The sequence below is a fragment of the Entelurus aequoreus genome, linkage group LG08 (assembly GCF_033978785.1).
Source record: "Entelurus aequoreus isolate RoL-2023_Sb linkage group LG08, RoL_Eaeq_v1.1, whole genome shotgun sequence".
Classification (NCBI taxonomy): domain Eukaryota; kingdom Metazoa; phylum Chordata; class Actinopteri; order Syngnathiformes; family Syngnathidae; genus Entelurus; species Entelurus aequoreus.
The window spans coordinates 8276683-8303203 of NC_084738.1; the positions used below are offsets into that span (position 1 = coordinate 8276683).

Below are 26521 nucleotides of genomic sequence, written 5' to 3' on the forward strand. Positions count from 1 at the left end.
ACTGGAGAACTGCTGAATAAATAGAGAGACGCGGGAGCTGTACCTTAGAGCGTAGGGCGAGACTGTGACTAAGTGTGCAGCTCCATGCATTCTCCTCATGAGCTAAATTGAACTCTGTCTCTGCATGATTCCTTGCTTCTTGTCTGTTTAATAGATGTCTTTAGTGTTTGAACCTGACAGTGCCAAGCAGGGAGGCAATGGGTCCCATTTTTATAGTCTTTGGTACGACTCGGCCGGGGTTTGAACTCACGACCTTCCAGTCTCAGGGCGGACACTCTAACCACAAGGTCACTGAGCAGGACCTTTGGCAATGTTCATCTACATTGTGTGGATTTTACTTTTTAAAATTGTTATTATTGTAGCAATGGGGTTGTCAAATTTAAGGATTTTTGTGATTTCTGATTGTTTGTTAGGGCACCAAAGGGACTTCTGTGTATGTACGCGTGTTGGCAGAGCAGCGCATGCAAGACAGTTCAGCTTGCCGTTGTTGTTGTTTTGGCTTGTTAATAAAGTAACAGCTTAAATATCCCCTCCGTGTTATGTTTGTTTGATATACAGTACTGTATAGCGGTTTATGTTGTGCTCAAAATGCACAAACCTTAACTAAAATATGAACTTCTGTCGAGACCAGGATGTTTACATTCTTACTTATGCACAAATTTGCTTCACTATACAACTTTTCGTTTTACAAACCCCGTTCAAGAACCAATTAAGTTTGCAAATCGAGGTTCTACTGTAATTCTGATGGGGATAATTGTTTGCAAATGAGAGAAAACAACCAATTAGAGGTCGACTAAGAAAGATTAGGTTTAGTTAACGTGGACCCCGACTTCAACAAGTTGAAAAACTTATTCGGGTGTTACCATTTAGTGGTCAATTGTACAGAATATGTACTGTACTGTGCAATCTACTAATACAAGAATCAATCAATCAATCAATCAAAGTTTCCGCTATAAAATGAAGCTGATTGGAAAAAATCCCACCGGGCAAACAGCGACAGAACCTGTCGGGAGCCTCGTTCACCAGCATGTCCTTGCTGGCCTCGGCCAACGGTCCCAAAATCAGCACCGGTCTGGGGAATAAACACTCCACCTTCTGGACTCGCTGGTACAACAGACCCGCACCATCTGAAAAAGAAATAAAAGAGAAATAAGTTTGTTTTCCTTATAGTTTGAAGCAAAGTCAGATTGAAGGCTGATGTATGCTCTCGTATCACGTAGCTTGCGTCCCCTCTGACGACGTCTTGATTCATTTATAGTAGGGATGCATGATTTATTTTTATTTTTTTCAAGCTGATACCGTTAACTTACTCATATCTATTATTTTGTAAATGTAGATTTGACAGTAGTTTGTAGGAAAGTACAAACTGTACCTGTAGATTTGTCCTAACCACTATGGTAGAGCTAACACCACATCCATAAACCAGTGAAGCTTATGTCTTGATTAGAGATGGGTATTGATTACATTTTATTTATTTATTTTAAAAACGGTGCCAGTGCTTAAACGGCACAGGAACCGTATTAAATATTAAAACCATGCACATTTTTGTAAAAAAAACAAAACAAATAATTTAATGCCTTTTATCTATCTATCTTCGTCCGCTTATCCCTTGTCAGGTTGCGGGAGCAGTAGCCTAAGCAGAGAAGCCCAGACTTCCCTCCCCGCAGCCACTTAGTGTAGCTCCTCCCGGGGGATCTTAAGGCATTCCCAGGCTAGCTGGGAGAAATAGTCCCCCCAACATGTCCTGGGTTTTCCCCGTGGCCTCCTCCCAGTCGGAAGTGCCCTGAAAAGGTATTGGGGGAGCTCGAACCACCTCATCTGGCTCCTCTCAAAGTGGACCATGCCTCTTTATATTTGTCATTTTGTGACATTTAAGTTGAAAAGACTAGTAATTTAAATACTTCAGAGATAAGACAATAAATTATAACTTAGTAATACATTAAAAAATAAGAAATAAAATCTACAACAAATTGTCATAATTATTGCAGCAATACAGAACATGCAAAAAACGACCTACTGTAATGTTTGATCGGGTGATGAGGTCTGCTGTTGGCATGGTAAGGTCGGCAATAAAGTCAAAAAGAGTGTCAGACTTTGTGTGCTTCCGTCAGGACGCCAAGTTACTAAAAAGAATGTTAGTAATTTTACCGCCGAGCACCTGTTGCAGGTGGTCTGCATTCACTTAGCACCGGATAAGGCACCGGTATCTTATTTTTCCGATGTGGATACTAGTAGGCGGTCACTGTGGTTTGACGTGTCGAAGCCAGGTGTTCTTTTTTCTTTCCTCGCGGAGTGTTTGCAGGGCATTTGGTTCGGGCAACCCGCGGAATGTCTTCCTCTGACGAGTAGAGAAGTCCGACCAACAGTACAACTAACACTAAGTTTGTATACACTTTAAGACCTGTTGATCTTACGGGAAGTTTGGAACATCCTACAAAGTAGGAGCGCTTGATTTGTTCACCCTAACCCACCTACCATGTGCAATCTCATCTCATTGGAAAGCATAAAAATAATTTAGATCAGTTAGCTGAGTTTTTTTTTTTTTTTATGTTATCAGATTATCCGTGTGACGTCACAATTCCTAATATCAACCAGATAATTAGTGAAGGATATATATATATTTTCATATATCCATATTTTGTTTTACTTCCATAGTCATATTACAAATAGCTAATGTTCCATATTGTACTCTTTTGCTTTCAAATCATCTAATGACAAAGTGCTCGCACTTGGGCCGGCCTTGAAGTAGAAGGCAGAGATGAGGAATCCTTCTTGCTTCTCTTCCCAGGCCGACTCAAGATAAGAGACACAATGAGCATGTGTTTGGGGTGAGACAAGTGAGGGCGGGGGGAGATATTGAAGAAGAGAGTGTTTTCCGGGATGAGGTCAGATCAACTTGGGCTACGCATTTGTATGTGTTGTTCGAGGCTGGTCTCTATTCTCAAATATTTGACAATAAATTAAAAAATACCTATTCTGTCCCTGGTGGTACTTTTGAGTTCAGTTTATATGTCATCTAAAGAACTTGGGACTGACTAGCGTTCTGAGTTCCCCTTGGAGGAACATCTGGTCAAACGCAACATTAGTCAACCGATAATTATCTTGCACCCCTAATTTGAGTCGTAATACTCTCCAAAACATTAAAGGCAGTGTTTTTCTGAGTGAGCAACCACAACTCTTGTGGGCTAGCTATTATCGTGAAATATTGACTATAATTTCATTTTTGTTGCATTTTCATTTCAAACATTCCACAAGGTGAACTCCTATGCTTTGACAGAGACATCACTAGTTTTAATTTTCCCTTTGTAGCACAAGAGAATTTTAACAATACAGTACCGTCGTCCCTCGTTTATCGCTGTTAATTGGTCCTGAAAATTAATCATGAAATATAAATAGAATATTTTAATAGCTAGCGCATAAAAACCTGCTTAAAACCTTCTAAGTACGTTTTTCCACAATATAAAAGCCCTCTAGACATGAAAAAACACTGTTTAGTCGTCTTTACACTCATTTAATCCAATATAGCAATGCTGCCTGAAGTTGAGCCAATCCGTGGCCATGATACGGTTTGGTTTGGTCTTTTTTAGTGACTAATACGATTGTAGTATTGATATTTTTTTAGTTTATTTTGACATTTTTATCCTTCGAAAATGCTTATTTTAGGCCTTTTTTTAGGTTGTAGAAAATTACAATAAAAAATTATAGTAATTCCCAAAAAATCTCAATATTTAAAAGCGCGATGTGGCGAGAGACAGCTGCACAGAAAAAGACACTCCAAGTATGTATACAAAAACTGTCAATAAAACCAGAATACCCAAAAATTGTACTACCCTACGTGCAGTGTGTTTATGATTTAACTACTTTACACATCCACATTAAAACAATAAACCAGGAAAGTGAATCCAAATGTTGCTACCTTTACTTTGACTCTGACTCATTTGCTAGTCCAGTCGGCAGTCGGGTGGCATGCAGTGTGGGTAAATGTCGATGCTGTATCTACATGTGCATGAAAAAAAGCATCTTGCAAACAAAAGGCTTTGCAACAGCAAATTGGTTGTCATCGTTCATTTCAATGAGCCGATTAAAGGACAGGATTCGTTCGCGAATGTCACATTTTTACTCAGTGGTCCTTGTCAAGCTAGATTTTTGTGGCTTGCTCGAGGCTTCGGAACGAGAGGAGCCAGTCGGCGTCAGGTGACACGAGAGCATATTTCAGCCTTAAGACCTCACCTTCTGTGATGGGTAAATAATCGGACATCATGGTGTCCCCTGCCATCAGGTCCTTGCCGTCCTTGGAGCTGCTGCGCTTGTGTTTCAGCCGCCTCCGGAAGAAGGACCTACGGGCGGCCGCGGACATGGGCTTGCCGCCGCTGCCGTCATCCTTCATGTCGGTCACACCGTGTCTCCTGTAGAACTCCTGGTCCATGCTTGGTAAAACACAAGAGCAGGTTGACGCCACTCCTTAAGACGGGGAGTGTCTCTGCAGGAAAGCACGGGCACAGACTTACATGTATTTCCCTGGGATCTGCCCTTTTTCCAACTTCCGCGCTTTCTCGTCAAGCTGCCACGCCATCCAGTAGTCGAAACCGCCGTTCGGTAGGGTGTCCTCAACGTACAGTATGTCGTCCTTCTTGAAGCTCAGCTCCTGCTGGGCGTCGGCCACCCTCTCGTAAAGTGTTCTAAGGAGTAGAATGATAAAGATAGATGATAAATACTGAATAAAGTTGTGGATTGTTGTCAAAAACAAGTCATGTCATGAACTCTGACTGCTAGGTATGGGTACCGTTCAAATTTAATAATAATAATAATAATTAGGGATGTCCGATAGTATCGGCCTGCCGATATTATTGGCCGATAAATGCGTTAAAATGTAATATCGGAAATTATCGGTATCGTTTTTTTTATTATCTGTATCGTTTTTTTATTTTTTTTTATTTTTTATTAAATCAACATAAAAAACACAAGATACACTTACAATTAGTGCACCAACCCAAAAAACCTCCCTCCCCCCATTTCTTTCTGTTATCAATATTCTGGTTCCTACATTATATATCAATATATATCAATACAGTCTGCAAGGGATACAGTCCGTAAGCACACATGATTGTGCGTGCTGCTGGTCCACTAATAGTACTAACCTTTAACAGTTAATTTTACAAATTTTCATTAATTACTAGTTTCTATGTAACTGTTTTTATATTGTTTTACTTTCTTTTTTATTCAAGAAAATGTTTTTAATTTAGTTATCTTATTTTATTATTATTTTTTAAAAAGTACCTTATCTTCACCATACATGGTTGTCCAAATTAGGCATAATAATGTGTTAATTCCACGACTGCATATATCGGTTGATATCGGTATCGGTTGATATCGGTATCGGTAATTAAAGAGTTGGACAATATCGGAATATCGGATATCGGCAAAAAGCCATTATCGGACATCCCTAATAATAATAATGGATTAGATTTATACAACGTTTTTTTTAATTTGAACTGATACACTACCAATTCCCAGTATCTAGCAAATCGATACCAGTACGCAATGGTACCAATTCTATGTACTTTTGTCTGCATTTATAAATGTTCATTGTTTGATAACAAATTTTATTTTTTTCATGTATCATTTACATCTTTCACAGAAAAGAGTAATTAGTATTATTTTTAAAGTAGGATATAGAGTCCACACAAATCCACTCTTCATTAGGTCAGTATTATTAAAACTAAAAGACATTGTAGAATTGCATACTCTATTTATCAATTTAAGTGGACCCCGACTTAAACAAGTTGAAAAACTTATTCGGGTGTTATCATTTAGTGGTCAATTGTACGGAATATGTACTTCACTGTGCAACCTACTAATAAAAGTCTCAATCAATCAATCAATTAGTGATGTTGAAAGCTAGAAATAAAGTTACAAAAAATATTTGTGTTCACGTCTGAAGATGAGAATCACAGAAGGCCGTATGATTTTAAACATCCAAGAGTGCGAACTAATTTTAAACAAATGTGCTTGTCTGTTGCTGGTGTGAAAGCATGGAATTCTCTAAAGAAAGACTTAAAAAGTTGCAAGAATATCTTTGAATATAAAAAGAGTTACAAAAATAGACAACTGGAATTATATCAAACTGATTTAAGATTTTGATTGGATGTGTCATTGTGAAAATGCTTAAACGAAATTTAAAAGTACGTTGGAGTTCGGGTGTTGGTGGAGGGAACAGTGATAAAGTCATCTAAAATAATTTGTGTTAAAAAGGGGGCAGATAAATATAAGAATATTATTCTTCCATCTGCTCCTTTCTGATCATGGAAATGTATAAGAAACAAAAGACAATGAAAGTGTCAACTGTACGTGGCTTGTATATATGCATTTTAATGAAAGGAATAAAAAGAAATGATGAATGATGATGACATTAGTCTCAATTGTAATGCAGTTGCACTCCCAAGACATTAGATGGCAGTACTGTATGGGCCAGAGCAGAGAGTATGGCCAAATCGGTTTTAGGTGATCTCCTCAATGACTGGTCAAAAGGCACCCACGTGACTACAGGGCGCCATGACTACTACTAACTTCGAGCTGATGCTATGTGTTTGCGGTGCTTGCTCGTTAATTTTTGGACATGTATCCTGTTGTGCAGGATAGGGCTGTTCCACCCCGTGAGAATTGTGGAAAGATTTTACATCGCTTTCTCAACCACCCGGAAAGAAGCTAAGTATGCGAAGTGAAGGTTCGCCATCAAACACTGGAGAGCCATCAAATACAATGTCTTGTGCGAGGTAAACACATGACACAGCAAACACACAAAAGCTAATACAAATAAAAACTGAATTTTTTTTATAAATCTAACAGATGGTTTGCGAAAAACAGACTCGGTAAAAGTAAAATATTGCTATTAGGTAACAGTAAAAGAGAAAGCCAAACACAAATACAAGAAAGAGTAAAAGAAACCAAATGTTTGGCTGTAATAATAGATAAGAAAATGAACTGAAAAATCTCATAAAAAATATACAATACAGTGGAAGGAAATAAGTCAATAATAAATTCAACAAAATATGTTCTAGACCAAAAAACACTCCAAAATCTCTGCTGCTCGCCAGTGTTACCATATCTTAGTTATTGTGCAGAGATATAGGGAAATAAGAGCAAAAGTACACATATTCCCTTACCATGGTACAAAAAAGAAAGATCAGTTGGAATAATACATAATGAGTGATACATACAGTGATGACAAATACACCACAGTTGATATACACTACCGTTCAAAAGTTTGGGGTCACATTGAAATGTCCTTATTTTTGAAGGAAAAGCACTGTACTTTTCAATGAAGATAACTTTAAACTAGTCTTAACTGTAAAGAAATACACTCTATACATTGCTAATGTGGTAAATGACTATTCTAGCTGCAAATGTCTGCTTTTTGGTGCAATATCTACATAGGTGTATAGAGGCCCATTTCCAGCAACTATCACTCCAGTGTTCTAATGGTACAAAGTGTTTGCTCATTGGCTCAGAAGGCTAATTGATGATTAGAAAACCCTTGTGCAATCATGTTCACACATCTGAAAACAGTTTAGCTCGTTACAGAAGCTACAAAACTGACCTTCCTTTGAGCAGATTGAGTTTCTGGAGCATCACATTTGTGGGGTCAATTAAACACTCAAAATGGCCAGAAAAAGAGAACTTTCATCTGAAACTCGACAGTCTATTCTTGTTCTTAGAAATGAAGGCTATTCCACAAAATTGTTTGGGTGACCCCAAACTTTTGAACGGTAGTGTACTTCAGACAAAACTCATAATTTTTACGGGATTGTTTGTCCAAAGCTAATGAAGATTCTGGCAAAATGAGCGGTAATAAGTTATTTTTTTGGGGTCATTCTGTGTATTTCTTTATGACTGTAGCGCCTTCGAGTGCAGGAATGTAGCAGCAGAGTGAGTCAAATACGGCCGCAAAATTTTACTTTCACAAAATAAAAGCGTGTTTTATTGTAAGTTTATTAGCTGGAGTATGTTTAGATCTAAATATAGACATATTTTGGTTTATTTAGTCAGAAAAGCTATTATCAAAACGACAGCAATTTGCATGTATCCGGGCACGTCTTTGGTAGCAGTCATGGCGCCTGTTGTATAGTTGGCCATACTCTCTTTATAGACGACTCTGGGCCAGAGGTGTCAAACTCATTTTCATTGAGGGCCACATCGCAGTAATAGCTGCCATCAGAGGGCCACTTGTAGGAGTAAATATATATTAATTTTAATGTATAATCGCCTCATGATATTATTACACAATTGCCTATACATTTGCTTATGTAATCATTTTAACGTACAAAGTGATAGATAACTTGCTTTGAAATCATCAGAAGATATTTAGGTATTTATTTGTATTTTTACAAATTTATTTTGGAATATACTGTATGTTTATATTATGTTGTTTGCACAATCAGATAATATTAAAGTTTAAAAGACATGAAACTGGATACAGTACATGCAATTTTTCTGTCAAAAACCCCTAAATACATTTGGTGCTTTATTCACGCACGTTATTTCCAGGTTCGAGGGCCAAATAAAACCACGTGGCAGGCCAGATCTGGTCTAGGGGCCATGAGTTAAAGTTAAAGTTAAAATTAAGTTATGAGTTTGACACATGTGGTACAGGCCATCTATGGTATGTTGTCTAATAAAGTAGCTTTTTCCAGGAAGTTGAATGTGTTATGTTGCACCCTACAAAGTGTTAATACTAGAGATGTCCGATAATATCGGTCTGCCGATATTATCGGCCGATAAATGCGTTAAAATGTAATATCGGAAATTATCGGTATCGGTTTTTTTATTATCAGTATCGGGGTTTTTTTTGGTTTTTTTAATTAAATCCACATAAAAAACACAAGATACACTTACAATTAGTGCACCAACCCAAAAAACCTCCCTCCCCCATTTACACTCATTCACACTCATTCCCACAAAAAGGTTGTTTCTTTCTGTTATTAATATTCTGGTTCCTACATTATATATCAATATATATCAATACAGTCTGCAAGGGATACAGTCCGTAAGCACACATGGTTGTGCGTGCTGCTGGTCCACTAATAGTACTAACCTTTAACAGTTAATTTGACAAATTTTCATTAATTACTAGTTTCTATGTAACTGTTTTTATATTGTTTTACTTTCTTTTTTATTCAAGAAAATGTTTTTAATTTATTTATCTTATTTTATTTGATTCATTTTTTTAAAAAGTACCTTATCTTCACCATACCTGGTTGTCCAAATTAGGCATAATAATGCGTTAATTCCACGACTGTATATATCGGTTGATATCGGTATCGGTTGATATCGGTAATTAAAGAGTTGGACAATATCGGCATATTGGATATCGGCAAAAAGCCATTATCGGACATCCCTAGTTAATACTGTAAGTATTGTGCCTATTACACACCAGCTGTTTGATTGCAACAATAATTATAGTTGTAGTTTCCTTTCCCAAAATTGGAGGTGTTGAAATTGCCATGTCCATCCATCCATCCATTTTCTACCGCTTGTCCCTTTTGGGGTCGCGGGGGGAGCTGCAGCCTATCTCAGCTGCATTCGGGCGGAAAGCGGGGTACACCCTGGACAAGTCGCCACCTCATCACAGGGCCAACACAGATAGACAGACAACACTCACACTCACATTCACACACTAGGGCCAATTTAGTGTTGCCAATCAACCTATCCCCAGGTGCATGTTTTTGGAGATGGGAGGAAGCCGGAGAACCCGGAGGGAACACACGCAGTCACGGGGAGAACATGCAAACTCCACACAGAAAGATCCCGAGCCCGGGATTGAACCCAGGACTACTCAGGACCTTCGTATTGTGAGGCCCATGCACTAACCCCTGTGTCATGAAGTCGCTAATAGTAGCTTGTCTTTGGAAAATCCGACGCAAATCTACCTACTCAGTGGCCTAGTGGTCAGAGTGTCCGCCCTGAGATGGGTAGGTTGTGAGTTCAAACCCCGGCCGAGTCATACCAAAGACTATAAAAATGGGAGCCATTACCTCCCTGCTTGGCACTCAGCATCAAGTGTTGGAATTGGGGGTTAAATCACCAAAAATGATTCCCGGGTGCGGCACCGCTGCTGCCCACTGCTCCCCTCACCTCCCAGGGGGTGAACAAGGGGATGGGTCAAATGCAGAGGACAAATTTCACCACACCTAGTGTGTGTGTGACAATCATTGGTACTTTAACTTTAAATTAGCATCAAGTTAGCGCATTTTGAAAGAGTGAAGCCTTACTTTACGTTGAAGGGCTTTCTAGCAAGTATATTTGCTTTGTTGGTGTTGAAAATTGCAATATCACTTAGTAGTTTGGCTGGATCCACTTTACAAGAGCTGGTGTTTAGACTGGTATCGGATGCGACAAGTCAGAAACCGGAAGTGGCGGCACGTAAGACAAAGGTATTGAAATATGTCACCTTTTGATTCCACGTGAATCAATACCCAGTAGTACTGACGGAATTTGGTCGATGCCCATAAAAGTACCAAATTCAGTACCCATCTGTACTGACTGCATACCTGATGAAAAATCCGTCTCCGGGCACCTCTTTGACGGCGGCGAGCTCATCCGCACAGTTTAGCACCTTGAAAGTGGCGGTTTCAGTCGGTTTTATCAACTCAATGTAAGCCTCCTCCTTGGTTCTGTTCTTCATGCTGATGCCGTTGTACTGTTGGCAAACACAAATCGCACAAAAAACCCAAGTGAGTCACCACACAATCAGTCGCTCTGTGGCGCAAAAAGGAATTGAAGTAAATAATAACAGAAACCTCCAGTATCAGGTCTCCAGGTAGGAGGCCGTCAGCAGTTTTGGCAGGACTGTCGTCATCCAGGCTCTCCACAAAGATGCCGTAAAGGTTTCCTCCGCAGATATGGACTCCCAGCTCCGTCTGGATCCTTTTCAACCTCACCAGTCTGGCTTCTGCGGTCCGACGCGTACTTGAACCGGGGAGCCTGGGGGGGAAACAAAAAGTGAAACGCGTAGCTCAGGGTGTGTATAAAGTGCGGCCCAGGGACTATTAGCTCCTTTATTTAGGTCTTCCACATGTTGTAAAAATAAAGGGTGTATAATATTAAATATTACACTAGTTTGCTTTGCCACCTGTCCGATAAAATTAGCATATTTTATGTACAAATGTAACAAAGCAGTAAAAGACTCATCAGAATACGTTTTGATAGTTGTTGCCATTAGGAGTGTGACATATTTCCACTTCCAATACAATACCGATCATGGAGCCTTGCGCATACCAATATTGATTTGACACAATATAAGGATGAAACATAAACACTTTTATTATTTTGTAGTGTGGAATGTTAGAAAAGGCCTGATTACTCAAACAGAGAACAATAGTGGGTATGAAAAACACTGAAGTATTTATTATTAACTAGAAATGTCCGATAATGGCTTTTTTGCCGATATCCCGATATTGTCCAACTCTTAATTACCGATTCCGATATCAACCGATACCGATATATACAGTTGTGGAATGAACACATTATTATGCCTAATTTTGTTGTGATGCCCCGCTGGATGCATTAAACAATGTAACAAGGTTTTCCAAAATAAATCAACTCAAGTTATGGAAAAAAATGCCAACACGGCACTGCCATATTTATTATTGAAGTCACAAAGTGCATTATTTTTTTTAACATGCCTCAAAACAGCAGCTTGGAATTTGGGACATGCTCTCCCTGAGAGAGCATGAGGAGGTTGAGGTGGGGGGAGGGGTAGGGGGTAGGGCGGGGTGTATATTGTAGCGTCCCGGAAGAGTTAGTGCTGCAAGGGGTTCTGGGTATTTGTTCTGCTGTGTTTATGTTGTGTTACGGTGGGGATGTTTCTTTCGAAATGTGTTTGTCATTCTTGTTTGGTGTGGGTTCAGTGTGGCGCATATTTGTAACTGTTTTAAAATTGTTTATACGGCCACCCTCAGTGTGACCTGTATGGCTGTTGACCAAGTATGCTTTGCATTCACTTGTGTGTGTGAAAAGACGTAGATATTATGTGATTGCAAAGGCAGTGCCTTTAAGGTTTATTGGTTTATTGGCGCTTTGTACTTCTCCCTATGTCCGTGTACCACTCCGTACAGCGGCGTTTTAAAAAGTCATACTTTTTGAAACAGATACCGATAATTTCCGATATTAAATTTTAAAGCATTTATCGTCCGATAATATCGGCAGTCCGATATTATCGGACATCTCTATTATTAACCATATGTAAAGGACTTATGCAGTATTTATGTTGAGGTGTCGTGGTAATTGTTTTTTGTCAACACCTAGTGGCCACAATAACTCATGAAGTTAAGCTAATGACGCAGTAAGTTGAATGATGCGGACACATTTCTTACTAGATTCTTTCTAATACCCTTCTTAGAGACTCGGTGTCTATAAGTAATATTCAACTATAATTACTTGATACTTTTTTATATTGACAAATGTGTGGTTTTAAAGTGAAATATGTCTAGCTCGTGTGCTATTGTGTCCTTAGGTCCTTAGGTAGCTGCTAGCTCCTAGTAGCCGATAGCCTACCATGTTTACCTTTTGTAAATGACTTGACTGAAACACAAGAAAAGACTAACCTTAAGTGCTTATTGGAGGACATTTAGATGTTAACTGCCTGTCCAGCTTTGCACAAATAAACGCGGTGCAGAACTGCTTGCATCGGAGCACTTTAATCGGATACTTTAGATCAGGGGTCACCAACGCGGTGCTCGCGGGCACCAGGTAGCGCGTAAGGACCAGATGAGTAGCCCGCTGGCCTGTTCTAAAAATAGCTCAAATAGCAGCACTTACCAGTGAGCTGCCTCTATTTTTTAAATTGTATTTATTTACTAGCAAGCTGGTCTCGCTTTGCCCGACATTTTTAATTCTAAGAGAGACAAAACTCAAATAGAATTTGAAAATCCAAGAAAATATTTTAAAGACTTGGTTTTCACTTGTTTAAATAAATTCATAATTTTTTTTACTTTGCTTCTTATAACTTTCAGAAAGACAATTTTAGAGAAAAAATACAACCTTTTTTAAACACATATACCTTTTTACCTTTTAAATTCCTTCCTCTTCTTTCCTGACAATTTAAATCAATGTTCAAGTAAATTTTCTTATTTTTTATTGTAAAGAATAATAAATACATTTTAATTTAATTCTTCATTTTAACTTCTGTTTTTTCGACGAAGAATATTTGTGAAATATTTCTTCAAACTTATTATGATTAAAATTCAAAACATTTATTCTGGCAAATCTAGAAAATCGGTAGAATCAAATTTAAATCTTATTTCAAAGTCTTTTGAATTTCTTTAAAAAAAAATTATTCTGGAAAATATAGAAGAAATAATGATTTGTCTTTGTTAGAAATATAGCTTGGTCCAATTTGTTATATATTCTAACAAAGTACAGATCGGATTTTAACCTATTTAAAACATGTCATCAAAATTCTAAAATTAATCTTACTCAGGAAAAATTACTAATGATGTTCCATAAATTATTTTTTTAATTTTTTCAAAAAGATTCGAATTAGCTAGTTTTTCTCTTCTTTTTTTCGGTTAAATTTTGAATTTTAAAGAGTCGAAGTTGAAGATAAACTATGTTTCAAAATTTAATTGTCATTTTTTTTGGGTTTTCTCCTCTTTTAAACCGCTCAATTAAGTGTAAATATCATTAATTATTAATAATGACATAGTTAAAGGTAAATTGAGCAAATTGGCTCTTTCTGGCAATTTATTTAAGTGTGTATCAAACTGGTAGCCCTTCGCATTAATCACTACCCAAGAAGTAGCTCTTGCTTTCAAAAAGGTTGGTGACCCCTGCTTTAGATGCAAGCCGACATAATCAAATACTGTTTTTTTGCTAATATTGGGCTGATATCAATACAGTTCTACCTCGATTTACGAGCCCCTCTATTTGCGAACTTTTCCATTTACGAACCTTTAGATAACGCCAAATATGCCACTGGGTGCGAACCGTGTCTCTGTGTACAAACGCTTCATTGATGAATTTTGTGTCTCGCTGGCCATTTGGTGCTTGCTTATATTAGAGAGATTGAGGAAGCCGTTTGTAGTTGTGATGAGAACAGACTTTTACGGAAAAACACCCCAATGCAGACTTATTTCACAGCGGAGGAGGAGAGCGCCTCTTCCAAAGCACACGCACGTAAACACAGCCCCTCATCGCCCATCCATTTTCACCCTCTGTCTGCTTGTTTCTCTCCTCTCGTGACGAGCAGCTCACAAGAGGACCTTTGCCAATAATGTCCTGTAAGTGGATTTTACTTTTTAAAATGTTTATTATAGTAGCAATATGTGTATTAAAGTTAAGGATTTCTGTGATTTCTGATGGTTTGTGATGGCAACAAAGGGACTTCTATGTGTGCGCGTGTTGGCAGAGTAACAATAATAACAATGGATTAGATTTATATAGCGCTTTTCTATCGACTAGATCAAGAGTCACCAACCTTTTTGAAACCAAGAGCTACTTCTTGGGTAGTGATTAATGCGAAGGGCTACCAGTTTGATACACACTTAAATAAATTGCCAGAAATAGCCAATTTGCTCAATTTACCTTTAACTCTATGTTATTATTAATAACTAATGATATTTACACTTAATTGAACGGTTTAAAAGAGGAGAAAACATGAAAAAAATGACAATTAAATTTTGAAACATAGTTTATCTTCAATTTCGACTCTTTAAAATTCAAAATTCAACCGAAAAAAAGAAGAGAAAAACTAGCTAATTCGAATCTTTTTGAAAAAATTAAAAAAAGAATTTATGGAACATCATTAGTAATTTTTCCTGATTAAGATTAATTTTAGAATTTTGATGACATGTTTTAAATAGGTTAAAATCCAATCTGCACTTTGTTAGAATATATAACAAATTGGACCAAGCTATATTTCTAACAAAGACAAATCATTATTTCTTCTAGATTTTCCAGAACAAAAATTTTAAAATAAATTCAAAAGACTTTGAAATAAGATTTAAATTTGATTCTACAGATTTTCTAGATTTGCCAGAATAATTTTTTTGAATTTTAATCATAATAAGTTTGAAGAAATATTTCACAAATATTCTTCGTCGAAAAAACAGAAGCTAAAATGAAGAATTAAATGAAAATGTATTTATTGTTCTTTGCAATACATTTACTTGAACATTGATTTAAATTGTCAGGAAAGAAGAGGAAGGAATTTAAAAGGTAAAAAGGTATATGTGTTTAAAAATCCTAAAATCATTTTTAAGGTTGTATTTTTTCTCTAAAATTGTCTTTCTGAAAGTTATAAGAAGCAAAGTAAAAAAATTAATGAATTTATTTAAACAAGTGAAGACCAAGTCTTTAACATATTTTCTTGGATTTTCAAATTCTATTTGAGTTTTGTCTCTCTTAGAATTAAAAATGTCAGGCAAAGTGAGACCAGCTTGCTAGTAAATAAATACAATTTAAAAAATAGAGGCAGCTCACTGGTAAGTGCTGCTATTTGAGCTATTTTTAGAACAGGCCAGCGGGCTACTCATCTGGTCCTTACGGGCTACCCGTTGGTGACCCCTGGACTAGATACTCAAAGCACTCACAGAGCACTGAGAACCCATTATTCATTCACTCCACATTCACACTTAGGTGGTGGTAAGCGACATTTTAAGTTAAAATTAAAGTACCAATGATTGTCAAACACACACTAGGTGTGGTGAAATGTGTCCTCTGCATTCGACCTATCCCCTTTTTCACCCCCTTGGAGGTGAGGGGAGCAGTGAGCAGCAGCGGTGGCCGCGCCCGGGAATCATTTTTGGTGATTTAACCCTCAATTCCAACACTTGATGCTGAGTTCAGGGTGGTAATGGGTCCCATTTTTATGGGTGGTAATGGGTCCCATTTTTATAGTCTTTGGTCGGCCGGGGTTTGAACTCATGACCTACCGATACCTACCTACGGACACTCTAACCACAAGGCCACTGAGCAGGTGGCACATTTGTAGTGCCTAAAGGACACTTTAGCTTGTCATTTTTGTTGTTGTTTTAGATTTCCAATAAGAGAGAGTTGATTCACTACCTCCTTGTGTTTGTTTGATATACTGTACTGTATAGCACTTTGTATTGTGTTCAAAGTGTATACATTTTTACTAAAATATGAACTTTTGTTGGAGCTAGAACCAATTATTTGTATTTATATTGTTTCTTATGAATACATTTGCTTTACAATACAAACATTTCTATTTACAAACCCTGTTCAAGAACCAATTAAAGGCCTACTGAAAGCCACTATTACCGACCACGCAGTCTGATAGTTTATATATCAATGATGAAATCTTAACATTGCAACACATGCCAATACGGCCGGGTTAACTTATAAAGTGCAATTTTAAATTTACCACCACACTTCCGGTTGAAAAAGCCTTCGAAGGATGACGTATGCGTGTGACGTAGCCCGAGGAACAGAGGTATGCCTTCTCCATTGAATACAATTCCAAAAAGCTCTGTTTTCATTTCATAATTCCACAGTATTCTGGACATCTGTGTTGGTGAATCTTTTGCAATTTGTTTAATGAACAATGGAGACTGCAAAGAAGAACGTTGTAGGTGGCTGTAGCAACACAAGGACCACTTACTCGGATAGCAGACGCCTATCCGATGCTAGCAGACGCCTATCCGATGCTAGCAGACGCCCAGCCGATGCTAGCAGACGCCTAGCCGATGCTAGCAGACGCCTAGCCGATGCTAGCAGACCCACCGCACGGATGATCTGGTGAAGTCCTGCGTCGCGCCGTCAATCGCTGGAACGCAGGTGAGCACGGGTGTTGCTGAGCAAAGCAGATGAGGGCTGGCTGGCGTAGGTGGAGCGCTAATGTTTTTATCATAGCTCTGTGAGCTCCGGTTGCTAAGTTAGCCTTAGCGTCGTTAGCAACAGCATTGTTAAGCTTTGCCAGGCTGAGATCTATTAACCGTGTAGTTACATGTACATGGTTTAATAGTATTTTTGATCTTCTGTCTATCCTTCCAGTCAGGGATTTATTTATTTTGTTTCTATCTGCATTTGAGACAGATGCTATCACGTTAGCTCATGCTAAAGACGCTAAAGAGCTTCGTCGATGTATTGTCGTGGAGATAAAAGGCACTGTAATGTCCATTTCGCGTTCTCGACTCTCATTTTCAAGAGGATATAGTATCCAAGGTGGTTAAAAATACAAATCCGTGATCCACAATAGAAAAAGGAGAGTGTGAAATCCAATGAGCCAGCTTGTACCTAAGTTACGGTCAGAGCGGAAAAAAAAAAAGTATTTCACTGCATTCTAGTCCGTCACTCTAACGTTCCTCATCCACGAATCTTTCATCCTCGCTCAAATTAATGGGGTAATCGTCACTTTCACAGTCCGAATAGCTCTAGCTGCGTTGAAAACAATAAGAAAATACGAGGGAGTGAACAACTGACAACGTCACGCTACATCCGGTAGGGGCAAGGTTTTTTTTTTTATCAGAGACCAAAAGTTGCGAACTTTATCGACGTTGTTCTATACTAAATCCTTTCAGCAAAAATATGGCAATATCGCAAAATTATCAAGTATGACACATAGAATGGATCTGCTATCCCCGTTTAAATCAAAAAAATTAATTTCAGTAGGCCTTTAAGTTTGCAAATCGAGGTTCGAATTAGGGCTGGGCGATATATCGCGGGCTTGTCTCTGTGCGATATAAAAATGACTATATCGTGATATTCGAGTATACGTTCTCACGCAGTTGCTTTTAGCTGCGGACATTAAACTACAGGCTTTTTTCACTCTTTCTCGTCTCTCCTTCTCACAGAGACTTAAAACAAGCGCACCTTTTAGCTGTGATGCTAGCGGAGTGGTGCGAGTGGTAATACGAGAGGAAGAAGGTGCGAATCTGGTAACAAATGAAGGAAGAATTAATTCCTAAGAAAAACGACATGGGGTCCATCGTCTGGCGGTGGTTTGGCTTCAAGCGGGAAGATGTCGAACAAGTATGTGGCAAAAGCGTTGCTACAAAGAGTAGCACCTACTGCTAATTTGTAGCATCATTTGAAAAGTCACCCGCTAGAGCAGGGGTGGGCAATTAATTTTTACCGGGGGCCGCATGAGCAACCCGAGCACTGCTGGAGGGCCACATCGACAATATTTCAATTAAATTTTGCTCAATATTATTTTTTATACATACTGTAAGATAAATAATAATAATAATAATAATAATAATAATTAATAATAATAGTAATACTTCAACATAGTGTGTGTAACAGCATTCCATGACTAATATAAATAAATTGACATTAATAATAAATGACAGTAAAATAAGCACACGTATGACTGAGGAGTCATAGTGTAACTTTGTGTGGTGTTTGAGTTGTCCGACTTTTTGTGTGGCCATAAACGCACCAGTGGTTTAGTGCTATGCGTGTTGGTGACAGATGACTAGTTGGTTTTGGCCTGGTTTGTACGGCAGAAAATGACTAGTTTTTCGAGGTAGAATTGTTTTACTCATGTTTTTGGTGTGGTTATGTCCGAATATAAACAGTTTTGCTCAATAAAGTGATCGATATAATTCGTCCTCAAAGCATCTCGATAGACGTTACAATAATTGAACGGTGTTCAATTGGACGGTGTTGACGAACACCGTTAGGGCCGCTTGTTGTCATTGTCACTCAAAGTTGCATTGCAAAATTACATAGAATAAATATGTTTATTTTGTTTAGAATTCAGATGGGATTTGATTTGGTGCGCGGCATATATTTGCTGCGCGCAGCGGACGTTTGAGCAGTGTGCAATTGCGCAGGCGCGCACCTTAGAGGGAACGTTGCTTGGCAGTCCATGTCTTGTTGGAAACACGCCATTCCTCATCAACTTTTCTCTTTTTAGCGTCTCGGGTGTAAACCGTGCATCACTTGTCGCTGCATGTGCACCTTCACTCGCAGGTTACACACGGACACACGCCCATAAATAATACTTTTCAAAATAAAAGCAGCACAGTTGTATTGCGCGTACGACATAGATGTTTTTTCAACTTTATTTTGTGATTGCAGCTGTTCACATTCACTCACAATCACGCACACGCATACGTCCACACGGAAGTAATACAAATAACGATTTTCAAAACAAAAGCAGCACCGTTGTATTGCACACTCGACATAGATACTTTTTTAAATTTATTTTGTAATTTATAATTGGCCTCACGCGGGCCGGACAGGGACGCACAAAGGGCCGGATGCGGCCCGCGGGCCGCAGAATGCCCAGGTCTGCGCTAGAGACTGAAGAGTGCTTGAAACTCCGCATGTCAACATCTCCGTTTGGTGCTACCCACAAAATGCCAAAGCAACCATTTCCAGATCAAGACCATATGAAAAAATTAGTCAACAACAGAAGAAGATAACGTCCGCAGGAACCTACCACATAGCGAAGGACATAAACCATTTGATGTCATACTATGCAGTTCATTTTTATTTGACACTTATTGAAATATCTTGTGTGACATCATGCACAAAAGTGCACTTTATTTGTTTTAAACTATTGTAGTGGCGTTCTGTACAAAAAGTGCTCTTTAATTTAGTGTTGTTTTGATATGTCATCTTAGTGACATCATGCACAAAAGTGCACTCATAGCTTGTTTTAAAAATGTCTCTGACAATCTTGCACTTTCTGTTTTGAAATGACATGAATGTTTGTGCCACTGCTTAATTACTGTTTAATAAATACAGTATTGGTAAATTGACTTAATTGTGGTTTCCCTCTCTGCATGAAAGTTTAAAATGAGCATATATTAATGCAGTATGAACAAGAATGTTTTAATGTAGACACATAGAATCAGGGCCGGCCCGTGGCATAGGCCGTATAGGCAAATGCTAAGGGCGCCGTCCATCAGGGGGCGCCACGCCAGTGCCACAAGTGTTGGAGGGGAAGAAAAAAAAGTTGGTACTATTATTTCTGAATACATAAAATAATCCCACGTTAATTAAAATGCAAAGTAAAGCCTATTTAATAGAAATATTATTTGTTACAACATTACGCACCCTCTCCCCCGGCACGGTGCGCCCCCTCCCTTCCCGTATCATGACTCTTTTTGGACGTCACCACGTAAAAAAAATCAACACAAGATGTCAAAACGGCCAAAACTGTCAGGTGCCCAGGGAAGAAAAAATAGAAAAGAAGAGGAGGAGAAACGAGAAAAAGACAGAGGTAGCAGGGAGGTAACGTTAGCCTACATGAAATTATTTGTCTGTTACAGAATGTGATAGTAACCTGGCTTTTTAGCATTAAGCTAATGTTACATGATTCGGCAATTGCTAATCAATAAATAGCTAGTTCTGTTTTAACGTCGGGTTAATATTGTGGAGGGGGCTAAATTGTTATGGAAAATAATAATGTAACGTTAAGGTAATTACAGTACTCCCTGGTGGACAGTAATTTGTAAGTCATTCTAGTTAATGCAATATTAAAAAGCACAAATAGAGAACTGTAGGATCCCCTTTTGTTGTAATATAGTTGTTAGTCATACTGGTTTGATATCTTGTTTTGTGCAGTGCCTTATTTATATTGTATTTTTAATTTATTTTATGCAACTTGTTGACACGTTTTATTTTGCGTTTAGGTATGTAAAAAATATTGTATTTCATATATTCATTTTTTATTTTTTGTATTCATTTATTTATCCATATTTTTTTGTATCTTGTTAACTACTCTGATTGTTAATTTGCTTTCTTTAAGTAAAAAAAAAAAGGTCAAAGACAAAGCTATTCGGTTTCTTCACTGCCGATGTGGGGGGGCGCCACCTAAAATCTTGCCTAGGGCGCCAGATTGGTTAGGGCCGGGCCTGCATAGAATCATCATACTGCTGTGATTATATGCATCAAGTGTTCATTCAAGGCTAAGGCAAAATATCGAGATATATATTGTGTATCGTGACATGGCTTAAAAATATTGAGATATTAATAAAAGGCCATATCGCCCAGCCCTAATTCAAATGTTGAGAATCGTTGCGTCCAGTATGTCCTACCTAAAGGAGCTGTGGGGGCTGGTAGCCGGGGTGGTCTGCTTGGACGGCGGTGTCATGGTGCCCTCGTCCTGCTCGCTGAGGGTGTCGCCGATAGAGTGATCGTCCGGGGTGTTGGCGCCGCTGTCCTGGGGGGTGGGATGGTTGCTGATGGACTCCATCCGAGAGCTGGGGTGAAAAGTTTGTCGTCAGGAAACGCCATTTTTGTATAACTAAAGTGAACTTATACCTTGATCGGGAATGATTGCCCAGCTGGAACATGTGAGGGTTGTACTGAGCCAAGATGGTGACCGTGTCGCACTGCTGCCCGATCACCAAGCGCGCCTGTTGTTCGTTTGCATTTCTCAGGTTGATCCCGTTAAACTGGAGACCAGAGGACATTTGTCAAAGTCATACAGTATTTGACAAAATCAACCAAAGGGGGCTTACCTCAAGGAGCTGGTCTCCGTACTGAAAGTGAGCTTGGTGGGCGATGCTTCCCGGCGTAACTTTGGACACAAACACGCCGCCGTTCTCGCCGCTCACGATGGAGATACCCAGCGGTTCTGCTCCTTTCTGCACCGTCACGTGGCGCGGCTCCTCCAAATAAGGCCTCACAGGGAAAAGAAGAACATGTTCAACTTAAAGCCGACAGTCGGTTGTGTCACGCCAATTTTCTTCCCATTACAAAAACCTTCCTACCCCCCATTTACTTCCGGGGTCATTTCCTCTTACTTACGTCATTTCCTCTTACTGCCCGTCGCTGGGTTTTTTAATTTTTTATAATATAGCGTTCACAAAACGTCTGTATTAATCGGACAAGTATTAATCGGACAAATTAACTTGAGGATATTCCTGACTGCACATTTGACTCGTGGACACATGCGGAAATGAATAACAGTGTACAATAAGTTAATTCATTATCAATCAACATTATCAAACTTTATTAAAACTAAATGTATTCGTTAAATTCAGGTTTTTTTAGTTCTGTGTAAGTGAACTAAATTAAAATGACATTTATGTGCACATATGTACCTCAGTGAAGTCAGATGACCCCGTGGTCAGACAAACGACAATATTTAGAATAAGAACATAAAAATAAAGAAAAACCTTGGGTATTTCTTCAAGACTTTAAAATGAGGCAAAAAACGGCATTAAATTATATATTGATTAATATTAGTGAAATGGTTTTTGCACGTTACCACGAAGACAGAAGTTCGCAGCAGCGGCCCTAACACTCCGCTTGAAATGTTGCGAAGCCTGCTGGTGTTTGACATAAGTCCCCTGGGACAGATAAAGACGAATATCATCCAGTGACACCACCATTTTCAGGAGATTTGGATTTATCGATCGCTGTCAATGACGTAAGAGGAAATGACGTAAGTAAGAGGAAATGACATAAACGGAAATGACCCCGGAAGTAAATGGGGGGTAGGAAGGTTTTTGTAATGGGAAGAAAATTGGCGTGACAGTTGCAACATTTACACTTTGAAATGCTGCATTCCAGAAAACTGGGAAACAGGAAATGTACCAACACAAAGGGAAAAGTGTATTAAAGTTGGAGAAAATTGAGATGCATAAACTTGACGTCACGCAATAATGAAAGGGACTATAAAAACACAGAGTAACAAAGTAGTACAGATATAACGCCGCTAAGTGAAAGCATTGCTCTCCCATCTGTCGGGAGTGAGCAGCTATACTTTAGCATGTTAAGTGTTAAAATGTTACTTCCAACATTGCCTGCACGGTAAGAAAAAATGTTTTATTTTTATGATGGCCCCAGTTTGACCTTGCAACAGATGAATCCACTTTATACGGAACTTCACAACTTTAAAGTCCACTAACAACAACAAAATACGAGTTTATAGGCATGCTTTGCGTTTCCACTTTACTGGAACGCCTCAGGGACTTGGTGAACTTCATGTGAACTTGATAACACTCGAACACAGCCCAATTTGTATTAAAAAGACATCAAAATATCAAAACTTGTGCGTGACATGCAACAAAATAAGTGTCACGCAAAACAATGATGTCAACTATAAAAGACATTATAAAACCCCTAAAACTATTGATTGTACAGTAGAACCATTATACAGTAAAATTCCAGCAATACCTATAAAACACCACTAGATGACAGCCTTCTCCGCATACACCTGTCAGCGTATGGTTATATTATGTTATTTTCATTTATTATGGGGCGAGACCATCGAGCGCTTTGAAGACATACGTGAGGATCTTCATTTTCACTCTGCGCTTCACTGGGAGGAGAGGATGGGAGAAATGTAAAATATAACTTTTACAATTGCCTGCACAGTTAACCCATAGTTAAGTTAGGGGGATATTTGATTTTAATCATCTTTAAAGCCAAACGGGACATAAAAGTCCTTTAGTTTTTGAAAAGTGTAAAAGATTTTAGGATACGTTTTTTTTTACTTTTTTTGTTTGGTTCCTTATTTCTCAATTAACATCAGCCCTAAACAAAAATATCAGACATGTAAAGGTTTTTTTTTTACCCTTTTGAAGATAACAATAAAAGTTTTATACTAGTAAAATACCTAATTTATGCAATTGTATATTAATTGAAAACTGTGACATCATTTGATCAAAACGCTTATACGTTTGTTACTTTTGTTTAAAGAAATTGAGCACAAGAGTAAAAAAAAAAAAAAAATTAAAAAAAAAAAATCCAAAATGTTATGCCCTTTGAAAATGAAGGACTTTTATGTCCTGTTTGGTTTTAGGGTATTGTCAAATATCTGCTACCTGATTGGACATTAAATTTAAAAATGCAACATGAAAAAACCCTTTCAGGAAAAATCATGTATAATGGAGTGAGAGGAAAAAATTGGCCAAAATACAACAAAAATTTACTGAAAAGACAAAAAAAGTCAGCCATTGTCAATTTGGGTTTTATGACGGCAACTGTTGGACTTGAACAGATTAACTGACTTGACATTATTTGCTTTGGTATACCGTATTTTTCGGAGTATAAGGCGCTCCGGAGTATAAGTCGCACCGGCCGAAAATGCATAATAAAGAAGGAAAAAAACATACACTACCGTTCAAAAGTTTGGGGTCACCCAAACAATTTTGTGGAATAGCCTTCATTTCTAAGAACAAGAATAGACTGTCGAGTTTCAGATGAAAGTTCTCTTTTTCTGGCCATTTTGAGCGTTTAATTGACCCCACAAATGTGATGCTCCAGAAACTCAATCTGCTCAAAGGAAGGTCAGTTTTGTAGCTTCTGTAACGAGCTAAACTGTTTTCAGATGTGTGAACATGATTGCACAAGGGTTTTCTAATCATCAATTAGCCTTCTGAGCCAATGAGCAAACACATTGTACCATTAGAACACTGGAGTGATAATTGCTGGAAATGGGCCTCTATACACCTATGTAGATATTGCACCAAAAACCAGACATTTGCAGCTAGAATAGTCATTTACCACATTAGCAATGTATAGAGTGTATTTCTTTAAAGTTAAGACTACCGTAATTTCCGGACTATAAGCCGCACCTGACTATAAGCCGCACCAGCTAAATTTAGGGGAAAATACAGATTGCTCCATATATAAGCCGCACCCGACTTTAAGCCGCAGGGTTTTGATGTGTAATTAGCGTAGTATATAGGGGTTCCTGCTACCACGGAGGGGATTGTCGGGACAGAGATGACTGTTTGGGAACACAAAGCGTCCCATTTATTAACAATAAATCTTTCAATCATTCAATCAAACTTTCACATCTTTGACATGGCGAACAGCATTCGTGCAGAGTACAAATAATACAACGGTGCAAAGTAATACAAAGTGCTCGCCTGTACGTTATCAAAATAACCAGCCTACCGGTATATGAAAAGTCAGTCTTTAATCATTGTGTCATCGTCTTCCTCCTGCGTACTAAAACCACCGAAATCCTCTTCGTCGGTGTCAGAGAAGAACAGGCCGTAAATAAGCCGCACCCTTGTATAAGCCGCAGGGACCAGAACGAGGGGAAAAAGTAGCGGCTTATAGTCCGGAAATTACGGTAGTTTAAAGTTATCTTCATTGAAAAGTACAGTGCTTTTCCTTCAAAAATAAGGACATTTCAATGTGACCCCAAACTTCTGAACGGTAGTGTATATAAGTCGCACTGGAGTATAAGTCGCATTTTTTGGGGAAATTTATTTGATAAAAGCCAACACCAAGAATAGACATTTGAAAGGCAATTTAAAATAAATAAAGAATAGTGAACAACAGGCTGAATAAGTGTACGTTATATGAGGCATAAATAACCAACTGAGAACGTGCCTGGTATGTTAACGTAACATATTATGGTAAGAGTCATTCAAATAACTATAACATATAGAACATGCTATACGTTTACCAAACAATCTGTCACTCCTAATCGCTAAATCCCATGAAATCTTATACGTCTAGTCTCTTACGTGAATGAGATAAATAATATTATTTAATATTTTACGGTAATGTGTTAATAATTTCACACATACTGCAAGTCACTCCTGAGTATAAGTCGCACCCAAACTATGAAAAAAACTGCGACTTATAGTCCGAAAAATACGGTACTTAGTCAAGCACTGCCATGAATCGGATTGTGCCCGACTTTGGAGCCTGTACTCCAATAGATATACTGTACAGTTCAGACACACCTTCTCATTCAATGCATTTTCTTTATTTTCATGACTACATTGTAGATTGTCACTGAAGGCATCAAAACTACGAATTAACACATGTGGAGTTATGTACTTAACAAAAAAAGGTGAAATAACTGAAAACATGTTTTATATTCTAGTTTCTTCAAAATAGCCACCCTTTGCTCTGATTACGTTTTCGCACACTCTTGGCATTCTCTCGATGAGCTTCAAGAGGTAGTCACCTGAAATGGTTTTCACTTCACAGGTGTGCTTGAAGCTGTTCAATAGAATGCCAAGAGTGTGCAAAGCAGTAATCAGAGCAAAGGGTGGCTATTTTGAAGAAACTAGAATACAAAACATGTTTTCAGTTATTTCACCTATTTTTGTTAAGTACATAACTCCACATGTGTTCATTCATAGCTTTGATGCCTTCAATCTACAATGTAAATAGTCATGGAAATAAAGAAAACGCGTTAAACGAGGAGAAGGTGTGTCCAAACTTTTGGCCTGTACTGTACGTCAGTTAAAAGGTACATTTGTACATATTAAGGCAACTTAACAAAGGTCAATATTAACTTATCATGTATGTATATGACCTCATACGCTCCAAATTTGGCATTTCCGACTTCTAAGCAATCTGGAATGCAGCATAATTCTCATTTCAAAAGAGTGTGCAAGCAAAGTGTCAAAACTTTCAACATGCTCCTCAAAGTAATGGAGAAGTGCAAATATGGCAGTTAAGATATTTGCAACACAGAACAAACCTCAAGCACCGTAACGAGAGGAACTCGGGCCTAACTGCCTGCTGACGCCTGACAGAGGGATTAGAGACAAATCTGGGAAGAGGATGAAAAGAAAGAGCAAAAAGATAGATCGCAGGTTTTAATGAGCAGCAGCAGAGGAAAGCG

At 38.4% G+C, this 26521-nt stretch overlaps 1 protein-coding gene across 3 annotated transcripts in view; it reads right to left on the reverse strand.

Annotated features, from left to right (window-relative positions):
- LOC133655362 (disks large homolog 5-like) overlaps positions 1-26521 on the reverse strand; it is a 114457-nt gene that overhangs the window by 11087 nt on the left and 76849 nt on the right. For 2 of the 3 annotated variants that reach the window (XM_062055442.1, XM_062055441.1), the window contains exons 22-30: positions 26378-26449; positions 21435-21597; positions 21235-21368; positions 21009-21173; positions 10797-10980; positions 10548-10696; positions 4509-4679; positions 4231-4427; positions 984-1127 (exon numbers count right to left, since the gene is read on the reverse strand). In XM_062055442.1, the coding sequence (XP_061911426.1) occupies positions 984-1127; positions 4231-4427; positions 4509-4679; positions 10548-10696; positions 10797-10980; positions 21009-21173; positions 21235-21368; positions 21435-21597; positions 26378-26449 (1379 nt within the window). The remainder of the gene's footprint in view (positions 1-983; positions 1128-4230; positions 4428-4508; positions 4680-10547; positions 10697-10796; positions 10981-21008; positions 21174-21234; positions 21369-21434; positions 21598-26377; positions 26450-26521) is intronic. The other variant, XM_062055443.1, reaches the window with a different exon arrangement.